At 51.7% G+C, this 11990-nt stretch overlaps 1 protein-coding gene across 1 annotated transcript in view; it reads left to right on the top strand.

Moving 5' to 3' along the window:
• The window catches only part of SYT2 (synaptotagmin 2), a 139236-nt gene extending 130040 nt beyond the window's left edge, over positions 1–9196 (top strand). The window contains exons 5-10 of the mRNA XM_019513820.1: positions 1127–1249; positions 1745–1912; positions 2306–2473; positions 3407–3524; positions 6127–6260; positions 8123–9196. Of these exons, the coding sequence (XP_019369365.1) occupies positions 1127–1249; positions 1745–1912; positions 2306–2473; positions 3407–3524; positions 6127–6260; positions 8123–8329 (918 nt within the window). The 3' untranslated portion in view covers positions 8330–9196. The remainder of the gene's footprint in view (positions 1–1126; positions 1250–1744; positions 1913–2305; positions 2474–3406; positions 3525–6126; positions 6261–8122) is intronic.
• The last annotated feature ends 2794 nt before the right edge of the window (positions 9197–11990 follow it).

Genomic DNA, 11990 nt, shown 5'->3' with positions numbered 1-11990 from the left:
TCCACCAGAGAACCATGCCAGACCCATTCTGCAGCACAGATCCCTCAAATTGGGTCCAGGTTGCAGATCAGTGTAGCAGGTAGCACTAATGGTTGTTTCTGTGGATGGGGGATATTCTAAGCAGTGCAAATAAGAAACCCCCTGACTTAGCTGCAGATTTGCTTCCTGTCTTTGTTGGTGTCTCACAGAACAGCACCCTGTTCCTGGTAGATGCCTCCTTCCTCCAGGTAGATATACTTAGTGCAAGCACAGAGAATGGCTCTGTGGCCAGCACACCAGCCTTGGCGTAGCAGAGACCGAGGTTGTACTTCTGGCTCTGTCCTGGGACAAGTCACTCAATCTCCCAAAGACAGAGCGTGACCCACCTTCCCCTGCCATTATACACGTGTCCATAGTTTACTGTGCCGGAAAGCCTTGGGGTTCCTGCTTGAGTTTAACAAGCCCCTCTCTTCCATTCCCTCCCTGGCCAATCTACCCAGAATCTGGCCCCCGTTCCAAACCTTCCTCCCAGGGTCAGCACTCAGCCCTCATCCCATGTGCATACATGGCCAGTGCTGAGCACCCTGCAACCTGCCCCACAGCAGCCTCACCCTTCCTCCTCCTTGCCACATAGTGCTGTTTGCTGCAACAGATCTGTCAGATCCCATCGTGTCACCATCATCAGTGCTGCACACGGGGGCTGCCCAGGGTTGCATGGTCCTCGGTTAGAACTTGAGTGCTTCTGCTGCAGAAGCTCTGGTACTCACCACTTTTGCTAAAAGAGGCTCCCCATTAGCTGAAGCAGTGTTAAGACTCAGCATGCACATTGCAGCAGGTCTGGGTCTCCACTGAGCAGAGGGCAGCAGTGTCTGTCTGTGTTGTAGCCACAGAGACGTGGCAGCAAACTCCTGTGGAGCAATAGGATTAAATGTCCCAGTGCTAAAGAGCTTGGATTTTACCAAACTGAATCCCCATGCAGCCCATACCTCCCTCTCAGCCAGTGCTGAGGGACGTGAATGCTGGAGCTGCTGATCCCTGCGCTACCAAAAGCCTCTGGGCTGAGCTTGGGAGGAATGTGTGTGTGCATGAGTTGACAGCAGTCTCTACAGGCTCAGTCCTAAACTGGGCACCTCTGTTTCCTCTTCAGAACAAACAGGACGATGAAGAAGAGACAGGCCTAACAGAGGGAGAAGGCGAGGAGGAGGAAAAAGAGCCAGAGAACCTGGGCAAGCTGCAGTTCTCACTGGATTATGATTTCCAGGCTAACCAGGTGCCATGGCTGGGGCTGGGAGCCTGGGCTAAGGAACTCGTGGTGCAAAAGTGGGTTTAGATGAGGCATTCACATGGGAAAGATAGCTGAGGAGTGTGGAGCAAACACCAAGCTCTGAGCAGCACAGGTGCCTGCAGAGGGCTGTGATGTCTTTGGGTTCACGCACTTGTGTCCCCACTATTGTCCCTCTGGGCCTTTGAAAGGGTCCTTCTGGCAGTCCCCCTGCTCTCCAGAGTGTGGGCAAGAGAGGCTGTCAGGGGTCTTGCCACCAAGTCCTTGTCCAGGGCCCCACCCTTTGTTACCTGGGCCCTTTGCCCGTCCCAAGGAAAACTCCCAAATTCAGCTTCCAGATAGGGAGATCAGTGCTTTGGAGAAGGTGACTCCCCTGGCAGAACTGAGTGCCATCCCACTCTGGCTGCAGAGAGAGTGGAACAGGAAGGGCCTTCAGCTTTTTTCTATGTAACACCCAAATAAGCTGTCTTGCTGTCTTCCCAGCTGACAGTGGGGATCCTCCAAGCAGCTGAGCTTCCAGCATTGGACATGGGTGGCACCTCAGATCCATATGTAAAGGTCTTCCTGCTGCCTGACAAGAAGAAGAAGTATGAGACCAAAGTGCAGAAGAAGACTCTCAACCCTGCCTTCAATGAAACCTTTACCTTCAAGGTGAGCCTCTCCTCAGGCCCCTCGCTTCCTGAGAGTTGGGAGCCTAGGCTGGAGCTGCCCATTCAGGCATTAACTATACTAGAGGTGGATCCCAGCCCAGAACTCCTCTACACCAATTCCCAGGGCTTGGTGCCCAAGCTGGGAATTTCAGGGATAAAGAAGCTGGCCTCAAGAAATGATTAACCTGAGTATCTACCAGGTTAATCCTGCTGCTGGTGTGCATCTACTTCCATGCTGCAATTCCTGCAGCTCATTGCATGAATAGGTAATGGGCCCAGGCTCATAAGCTGTAGCAGATTCAGATCCATTTGAACCATTCTCACCAAATCAGATCCTTTCTTCTATTGCATCCACACTACCATCGTGCTTTGAAAGTACTCTTCTCCGTAACAGGTTCCCTATCAGGAGCTGGGTGGGAAAACTCTGGTGATGTCTATCTACGACTTTGACCGCTTCTCCAAGCATGATATCATTGGGGAGGTCAAGGTGCCCATGAACACGGTGGACCTGGGCCAGCCCATTGAGGAGTGGAGAGACTTGCAGAGCGGCGAGAAGGAGGAGGTGAGGCAGGTGTCTAGTAGCAGAAGGCGGGGGCAAAAATCATGCTCATGGGTCAGGAGCTGGACTTCCCGGGCAGCTCCATGGCTTTGGGGCTGAGGCTGCTTTCATGGTTGCCCCACAAATGGGCTCCTGGCTCTGCTGTGCACCACAGGGTGCAGGCTGCAGGAGGTGGATCCACCCTTCAAGGAGACAGCAGTAATGCTGGACAAATGTCCCTTGTGGGAGAGAGTGCACCACCCAGCAGTTAGAACAAGGGCTGCTCATCAAGACTTATGGGCTGTGTTCCCAGTTCTGGCTGGGGAGTGGAGGCTAGCGGATTGAGAAAAGTACTAAAGTCCAGGGCCTGTTCCCAGTTCTGCCATTGCCATGATGCGTGGCTTTGAGATGTTACCAAGTTTATCAACTGAATCAAATTACCTGCCTAAGCAGTAGGGAGAAATCCCCACTTAACACCAGACCTGGCTCTGTTACAAGACATGCAGGGGGTCTGTGCCTTGCTTATCCCACCTCTAGCTGCAGTTGGAGCCATAACGAGCGACATGAGAAAGACTCGTGGAAGCAGTTGGTGGGAGAGTCAGGGACTGAACCCCGATCGGAGTCTCAGCTCAGGGCTTGGCCATGAGGCCAGTATCTGCAAAGTGTCTTCCTTGTGCAAAAGCTGCATGTGAATATGAAGCAATAGTAAAAACACAGGGATCATTGAATCGCCCCAATCAGGGAATGTCCTGTTGGAAAGGCAGTGATACAGAAGGTGTGCAATCAAGAGAGTGGCTCACACTGGCTCATGGGTGATGAGGTTCCTGGCTGTGCATCTCCTCCCATAGTTTCCTAGGGTATTAGCTCTCAGCCCCACAGGCAGGTGCTCTGAGGGACAGCAATGGCTGTCTGAGCAATGGGACGGCATTGACCTCTGCTTTCCCCTTGGGCCAACAGCCAGAGAAGCTGGGAGATATCTGCATCTCGCTGCGGTATGTACCCACTGCGGGGAAGCTCACCGTTTGCATCCTGGAAGCAAAGAACCTGAAAAAGATGGATGTCGGGGGTCTGTCTGGTAAGCACAGAACCACCTTCTAGCACTGGGTGACACTCCTAAGTCAGCAGCAAAACGCGGTCCCTCCGCTGGGGGACATTCTGGAGGGGAGTCCTTACCATGGTGCTTAGCATTCACAGCATCTTTATAGCAAGAACCATGCACCTGATGGGGACACCTGCATGGTGCAGTTACACCTCCATGGCTCTGTCTTGAAGCCACATGGAGTTGTGCCCCCTGCAAGCCGAAGAGAGGAGCAAGCCATAGATACTGCATGTCCTATGGCTTTCTGTTGGGTCTGCCAGTTTAAACACCAGATCCCTGACATGCAACTCCAGTGGGGGCAAACACGATGGCTCATGCCCACCTTGCACTGATGTCAGAGAGTGCCCAGGGGGAAGCAAACCTGGGGTGTCTGGAGAAAGTGGTAGCTTGTGCAACTCCCTTTACAGCCACCCACATTTCCAGCTTGGCTGGAGCCATTTGTGGCAGACACCAAGGAGACAAGGGAATAGGTGCCCTTGCTTAGTCAAATGCAGGGAGCCTCCACTGAGCTGTCAGGGCCCAGAGTATGTAGATGGTCATGTGCTAAGCAAACACCAGCACTGAGTGGGGCAAGTACCCTCTACTTCTGTTTCCTGCAGTGGGAGGAAAGGGGGCCAGGGCCCCTAAGGGCTGGCTTATTGTTCAGATGCATTGGCCCGCTCTCTCTTTTACGCTTACAAACAGCATCTCAGTCTTGCTTCCCTGGTCCCTCACCCCATGGGCAGAATGTGTCCCACGGGGAGCCCTCATTAGGCAGTGGCCAAAACTGGCTTTATAAATTAATGACAAAGATAAAGGATCATGACAAGCAGAGCCTGTGCTTCTACCCAGATATGAGAAGGTTAGCCCTGATAATCTACGGCATCAGTAAAGCCAGAGTCAAAAGGAAGGCTTAGGTTTATTATTAGGAACAAGAATCTTACAGGTCTGTGAGCTCACCAGAGCCATGTTTTATCTAAGCAGGAAGAGTATAAATTTCGTTCATGCAGCTCCCCTGGTGCCCCTCAATCCCAGTGCAAGGGCTGCTCTTCCAGCCTTCAGCTCTTCCCACAACAGCTTTGCCAAGGTAGCTCAGCCATGACCTTCAGGCCCCTGCTATTCCAGCCCTGTGCCCCATGCTTGCACACCAGCCTGGCAGTGAGATTTTTCTGAGTGCAGACTTCCCAGTGCCCTATTTTGGGCTGTGGGATAAATAAGCTTTTCTAGTAGCACATGCAGGCTGCAATCACACCAGAAATGTCTGGAGTCATAACTTGCAAGCAGTACAGTTTTGCGGGCCAATGTGTCTGGGAAGGGGACTCTGGTGCTTTTACCAGCATGTCTCACTGTGCCCTGAGGACAGCTGATGTGCCTCGTGACAGAAAATATCTTCTTTACTACACCAGGCTAGTGCCAAGACAGATTTGCAGAGGTGATTCTGAGCTGAGAAGTCAGCTGGTGTAGATGTGGTCAGGCTGGTTTCCTGGTAGGAAAGAGCTTTGCCTCTGTCTCTGGAGCAGTGGTCCCTGACTTTGGCTTGCTAGTGAGCAACAATACTGAGCAAGAAGTGTGCTGCAGGCAAGGCCAGGTTGTTTCCTAACAATCTGCTTTATCATGAGCAATGCCAGAGGGCCTCTGCCCACAAATCCTGAGTTAGGGAGCATAGTTCAAGAGCAATGAGACATCCCACTCACTGGGCCCCTTGGTGATATTGCAGGATCCTCTGGGCCAAGGAACCAAACTCCAGAAGCCTGTTTCTTAATGAAAACAGCAATAGCTTTCCAGGCCCAGCTTTCCACTGCCCAAATTCCAGCAGCATAAACAAAGCAGGCATGGGGGCTGAGTGATTTTGGTGCCCCCTTTGCACACACCCCTGCTCTCCAGCCCTTTAGCATGACTCAAGTTGGACCTCCAGCAGCAAAGGCAAAGGAGTCACTGTCATTCATGCTCTGCCAACATCTTGGTGACTGATTGGACTAATGCAGGCCTGTGGATCTGCTGTGTTAGATACCCCATGGGCAAAAGGTGCTTAACAATCTCGGTGCAAGATGACATGCTCGTAGATTGTCTGAGGCTAGACGAGGCTGTGACAGCTACCCTGTCTCACCACAGCCTAGTGCAGGCCAGAGCATCCCAGCTTGTGGTTCCTGCCCAGAGCCCAAACCATCCAGCTGAGCCAGCTTGTGTCATTCAGGAAGATGCCCAGTCATGGGGTGACAGCAGCCCTGCCCTGTCCCCACGGCAGTGGCTCCCATAGGTAATTCCCCTCCCTGCTGAAAATGCACCATATTTCCAATCTGAATGTTTCCAGATCCAGCCTCCAAGCCTTCATCTGCTATCAGACACCTGCCCCATGTACATACATAATCCAATACAAGTAAATATATGAGGGCTACTTATTATTCTTTCATATTAGGGATTTGATAGCAGGCTGCCATGTGTCATGATGCTGTCTCTGCCATCCCTTCTGCGTGGACCCAGAGAGCCTCCTACCTGGGTCTCTGCCCTCTCCCATCCTCTATGAGGTGCTCTATCAGTTTTCCATCAGGCACCAGCTCTGGCTGCCTCTGACTTCTGCTCTTCTGGGCTTTCTTTTCAGATCCATACGTGAAGATCCACCTGCTGCAGAACGGCAAGAGGCTGAAGAAGAAGAAGACCACCGTCAAGAAGAAGACACTAAACCCTTACTTCAATGAATCCTTCAGCTTCGAGATCCCCTTCGAACAGATACAGGTTCACTTGTCATGATTCTTGCCTCGGGTGCTGTGGGGTGGACCATGGGGACAGAAGTGGTGGGTGGCCGGCACTTGAGGTCCTCTGAATGGAGGGACTGGCTCCTTCCCCCTCCTTGTTGCCTCATTCTCAGGCTAAAATAAGCGTGGCCCCACACATTTAATGCCACTTATGTCTATCACGGTCCACCTGTGGGTGCTGGAGGTACTGCTGCATCGGGTCCAAGAAGTACCCACAGCCTGGGGTGGGCAGGCTGAAGCCAGCACAAAGAGCTTCAGGCTGGGTTTTGGCAGTGACTGCGAGGATTAGCCAGGAGCCCAGGTTGTGTGGTTTGGAGCATCCGTGGGATGTCACTGAGGATGCTGTCAAAGCAGGGAGTGCTAGAGAAAGCCAGTGCCTGTTGTCAGAGGTACCATCAGCATCAAGAGCCTTCAGACGACTGGGGGCTCAAATGTCACTGACAACCATTGCCTTCCCATGGAGCTGCAGAACCTGAGCAGCTCTGCAGAAACACCCCCCACTCCTTGAAGAGCTTGCAGATGACACCTGTTGCTCTTGCCAAGAGCCTTCCCCTCACTGGCAGTAAGAGCCACTGCCTCATGTAAGGCCCAGCCCTGCCCTCAGTACGTGCTAGTAGGAGACAGAAAGGCTGTGCACAACAATGGGGAAAAGAGCCCCAAAGCCAGCAGCAGAGCTACTGAAGGGATCATGAGGCCCTGGGTCACTGTCTCAGCTGCTCCGCACTCAGTGCGCGTGGGCCACAGGCTGACAGGTGCCTTCTCCTCTAGCTGCCATCCCTGCACACTTAGCCTGGCAGTAAGCAAGGGACCAGAGCTCACTCGAGAATTGTATTCAGGATCCTAAATGAGAGGGGAGCAGGGGTTTTCCTTCCTTTCATTTTGTCACCTGTAACAGATGGTTATAGGCAAATTAGGCTGCTACTGACCCCTAGACAGCCCTCTGTCCCTTCTTACCCAGTACAGCCACTTGGATTTGCCCTCTGGGATCCCTGTGTGGGCAAATTTTATGCCCTTTACCCAGCCCCCCTCCTCCGTGCCCTGCTCTTGGTGACCCTCATGCAGTCTTAGACCCTTTGCATCTAGTCCTTGGTGACTCCTGCAAAGCCCCATCACCTTTCATGACTCCACAAGGGCACCGCTGATTGAAAAGTGGGCCTGGTCTCCACTCAGCTTCTGCCCATAAACTCGGGCAGTCTGAATACATCTGTCTTGGTGAAGCCCTAGTGTGGAGGCTGTTAGCACTGGGTTTTCCCTAGTGCCCGTCCCTCCCTGGAGACACAGCTATCCTTCTAGCAGCCCCTTTTGTACTATATGAACTCAGTTCCCTCAAGGGTTTACACTTCCTTAAGTGTACAGCATACAGATTTAAAATGATACAAGTTCTGGATGGTACCAGGGTTGTAGCCAAGTTAGCTCAGCCCAGGCTGAGGGGAGAAAAGGTCAGAGCTCACTTCAGCATCTGGCTGGGGCAGCTCTGATTCAGGGTGTTGGCGTGTCAAAGGGGCCACGTTCTGAATGCCCGTTCAGGGGGACCTGTTACATCTGTGCTGAGAAGTCAGAGCCATTGGAAAATATGGGGTGAGCTTTCCAGAGCTCCCAGGGTGTTTGGTGGCATAACATTGCAGGGGCTAGTGCCCAGAGTCTCCATGAATGGCAACTGGTGCCCAGAGTTGTTAGGCAGTGTTGACCCTGCCAGCACCTGTCCCTTGGAATCACGACAAACACCAGGTCCCCAGTGGGTTTCCCTGGCACTGAGGCTGTTTCACAAGCATTGCACCTGCAGTACCGCAGTGTTTCTGTGTACCTAAAGACCCCTGTTCCTCCCCTTGCTTCCTTCCTCAGAAAGTGACAGTGGTGATCACCGTCCTGGATTATGACAAGCTGGGGAAGAATGAAGCTATTGGCAAGATATTTGTTGGCAACAACTCCACTGGCACAGAGCTGCGGCACTGGTCTGACATGCTGGCTAACCCCAGGCGGCCCATTGCCCAGTGGCACTCCCTGAAGCCTGAAGAGGAGGTGGATGCAGCTCTTGGGAAGAACAAATAGGAATCCCCATAGCCCAGCCTGCGAACGTTCTCAGCAACCCAGAGCTATTGATACCTCAGTTATGCAACCTTAGGTTTTGGTTTTGTTTTGGTTTTAAGCTGAAATACCCTTTGATGGCTGTGGAAGGGTTCCCAGAGAGTCCCAAGAGCTTTCAGAGGAAGAAGTTAAAGACACAGATGGTTTTTTCCATTCTTTAAAGAAGCTTAACTGTGCTGCATGTCCACCATTTCTCCATGCTATTCCTTTAGGGTGTGAAGTAAGTTTCTGTCCTGGGGTCTCCCTAGGCTGTGGCATCACCAGTCCACAGCAACACTTCTTCTTACTTTCTTTTTGGTTACACACTTGGACCTTTGAACTTTGTGCTAAGATGATACCAGAACCTGACAAGGTGAGATGACCAGATACACTGTGCTTGCTTTGGGGATGAACACAAGCGGACTATGAGAGTCCATGGAGAAGACCTCTAATGAACATCTGGACACCTTTCTGCTTCGCCTCTTGATCCCTTCTCATCCCTGCTAGCCGTCCAGCAAAGAGTGAGAAGCAGCATGGAGATGGGAGTGCCTGGAATCTGTCAAACATCAGCAGGTTTAGCTCCTTCTGGTGAGAGAGCTGCATTGCTTGGCATTCACCTGTGGGACATCACTGCCCAGTGGTACCTAGGCTGGGTATTGAGCCTTCCAGCCCCAGCAACTGGAGGCATATGGGAGGAGCCACAAGAGACCGCATGCTTTTGGTAACAGGACACGAACGATTCCAGTTTCAGTGTAGGAAGGGGAAAGGAATTGTAGTTTTTGAAGAACAGTGGCCGCGTCTACACAAGATGCTACTGTGCAGTGGTTACTGTATAAACAAGTACTAAATAAATGTGCAGCAACCGGAGTTACTGTGCAGTAGTGCCGGCAAATGCCTTTTTTTGACGCCTACTGCGCAGTAGCCTAATACTACTGTGCAAGAGCATCTGGGCACGGTTTTTGCCATGTGATGCTACTGTGCAGTCAGCATCTCATGTAGACATGCCCAGAGTTATTGAAATGACCAGGCATGGCAGATGTACAGTTTTAGCCAGAACTGAGAACCCCTTTGCTGCTCAGAAAAGCCCTATGCTGAACTGCCCAAATGGCTGTTTAAGCTTCTGTAATCTCCATATGGGCTAAATGCCATCCTAAAGATGACAGCTGTGGGTTGCTCTGCACACATTTCCCATCATGCTTTGCACTGCCGTACTTCTAAGGATATTTGACTTAAACTTGTGCAGAACCACCAGGAAGGTTTCATGTGTCAGGTATTCAGACTGCCGGAGGTGACCACATGGAGATAATAGTTGTCAGAGGCATATGAGTTGCTATAACTGCTCCAGCATCTGGCATTTGAGGGTTGCAGGAAGCCTGGTGAGTGGTATCTGGGAGAAAGTCACCTGCATTGAGATTTAGGGCAAACTCTTCGTGTGTTTGGCTTTGCTCTCCGCACCCACGGCATAATCTACTTTAAAGCTGCTGCCCCAGGCTCTGGCACTCCATTCAGAGCATGAGGAAAGTAGCCAGCTGGAGGGGCTCCCTCTCCATACCAGTGTCACACAGATCTGAAAGGGGTGCTCCCATGTGATGAGGGAGAATGAATGCATACCAAACCAGGGACCAAAGACACCCCAATGGCCAAGGTATCTGCTGCTCACTACAAGGCTGGCTGGATGGTAAGCACATTCTAGTTCCTTTGTCTCCCTACAGATATAAGCCATAACCATGTTGCTGACCAGTATCTGCACTGATTATTAAAGAGCTTCTCTGCTTTACCATTCCCCCAGGCACAAAGACTGGTGAATGTCCTAAACCCATGGCTCTCTTCCTTGATGGCCATGGGGGCTGGGACACAACTTGATAAGGAAGAGCAGTTGTATCATTCCCGTGCCACAACTTTTGCCAACAGAACAATAGGAACTACCAACCCCTTCCTGGTTCAGCCCACTCTGTGCTGGAGTGTATGACCAAGCAAGCCAAAGTCCATTTTCCTGCCTGTAATTCCCAAAAGGCTTTGTTGGCTGTGTCTCAGTTCAGCCAGTCCATGGGTTGGAAGTCTCTGATGAACAGCCTTGCTTGGGCTTCCTCCTGTCTATCTTTCAGTCTAATGCTGATGCAGTCTGGCCATTTCAGACAATGGGGCCCCCTCTGAAGCAGAGCGGCCATCTGGTACAGCGTATTCTTGCAAAGGTTGGCCAGCAGGCTGGACTCTCCCTGAGTATCAACTATATTTTCCTGCCAGTGAGAGGGTTTGCACTGAGGAAGAGTTTCCCAAGGAAGGTGCCAGGTGTCTCATAGTTTGGGACTGGCCCCCATCAATAGCAAATGCCCTTTAAGAAACAGTCTCAGCTTGGCAAAGCAGGTGGGCTGAGTAGAAGCTGACACATCTGACCATCCCCATGCCCTGGCAGTTTATAACTAAGCTGAAGAACTGAGTAGGCGCTGACATTATGGTTTCTAGTGACCAGGAATAGTCTTAGGTGACAGATAAACTGCAAGGGCAGTGATCTTGGAGTCGATGGGGGCTGGGGCCGGGGCCCTGTGTTTGGGACACCTCCCTGAGGGTGAATTTCACACTGCATGGAGGACTTCTGCTCCTGCAGTGCTGGGGCTTCTCTGATGCTGAGGCTTGTTTGCCCTGGGGGCAGTGCTACCAGGTAGGAACAGCCCAGCTCACTTGGAGTCTGGGGAAGGGGCAGGGTCTGTGTATTTTACCCTGCCTTCCTCTAGGGTCCAGGGGAAGCAGGAGGATAGGCACAGGGTCAGCTGGATTTAAGCTCAAAGGAAGTGGTGCTGGCATCTAGACTCACCCTGAGTCTCTCCTGCGTCTCCTCTCGTCTCCCCCCCCCCAAGTTCTCTTTGGTCCCCTCATTTCAGTTACCCACCGAGCCTCCTTAAGTAGGTGTGCTGCATTGACAGGTCCCAACCCAGGCCATTCCATTCATAAGGCAAGGAAGAAGAGAAGTTAGGCTCAAGCCCCTATCAGGAGCAGCCTAAATCAGTGTTTGAAGGCCAGGCCTAGACTAACCCATTACCCCTGGAGCAGCAGCACCAACCAGGGCACGGCCCAGGCATTCAGACCCCACTGAACATTTTGCACGTTGCTGCTATGTGCATGTAGGAACTGCCCACAGGTGCACATTTAAATCCCATCCCTCTGCCACATCACTGATTGGCTCCTAAGTTCTTGTTTTTAAAAAAAAAAAATGCCCCATATTTTCAGTGCAGACAGAGCTGACAGTGCCTGTGCGATGCTCTGGCTCTGTATATGAGACCTAAGAAGTGTTACCTTCATGCCTGATTCCATTTCATTGCTGCATGACGGCAAAAGAGAAGTTGCTCAAAGGCCTGGGAGGCAACTGCAAGGGTTGCACTCTGCAGAACTTGCAGGCACCCTGCTCAGCTGTGTCCAAACTCCTGGTGCTTTTGTTGCTTTAAAGGGTGACAGGAAAGGAAGCAAATCAGCCTTCAGAGGGTAAAAATATAGTTCTGTTTAAAGCCACAGCGTTCCCGGCTTTGCTTAAATACTGGTACAACTGTGTGTGTGTGTGTGTGTGTGTGTGTGTGTGCGTGCACGTGCATGTGTATTTATACATATATAACACAAGCAGAACCTCACTTCATCAGATGCTGTGAAAAGATAT

The sequence above is a fragment of the Gavialis gangeticus genome, unplaced genomic scaffold (assembly GCF_001723915.1).
Source record: "Gavialis gangeticus isolate Ggan-Ray unplaced genomic scaffold, GavGan_comp1, whole genome shotgun sequence".
NCBI lineage: Eukaryota > Metazoa > Chordata > Crocodylia > Gavialidae > Gavialis > Gavialis gangeticus.
This window is presented reverse-complemented; position numbering and strand designations above follow the sequence as displayed.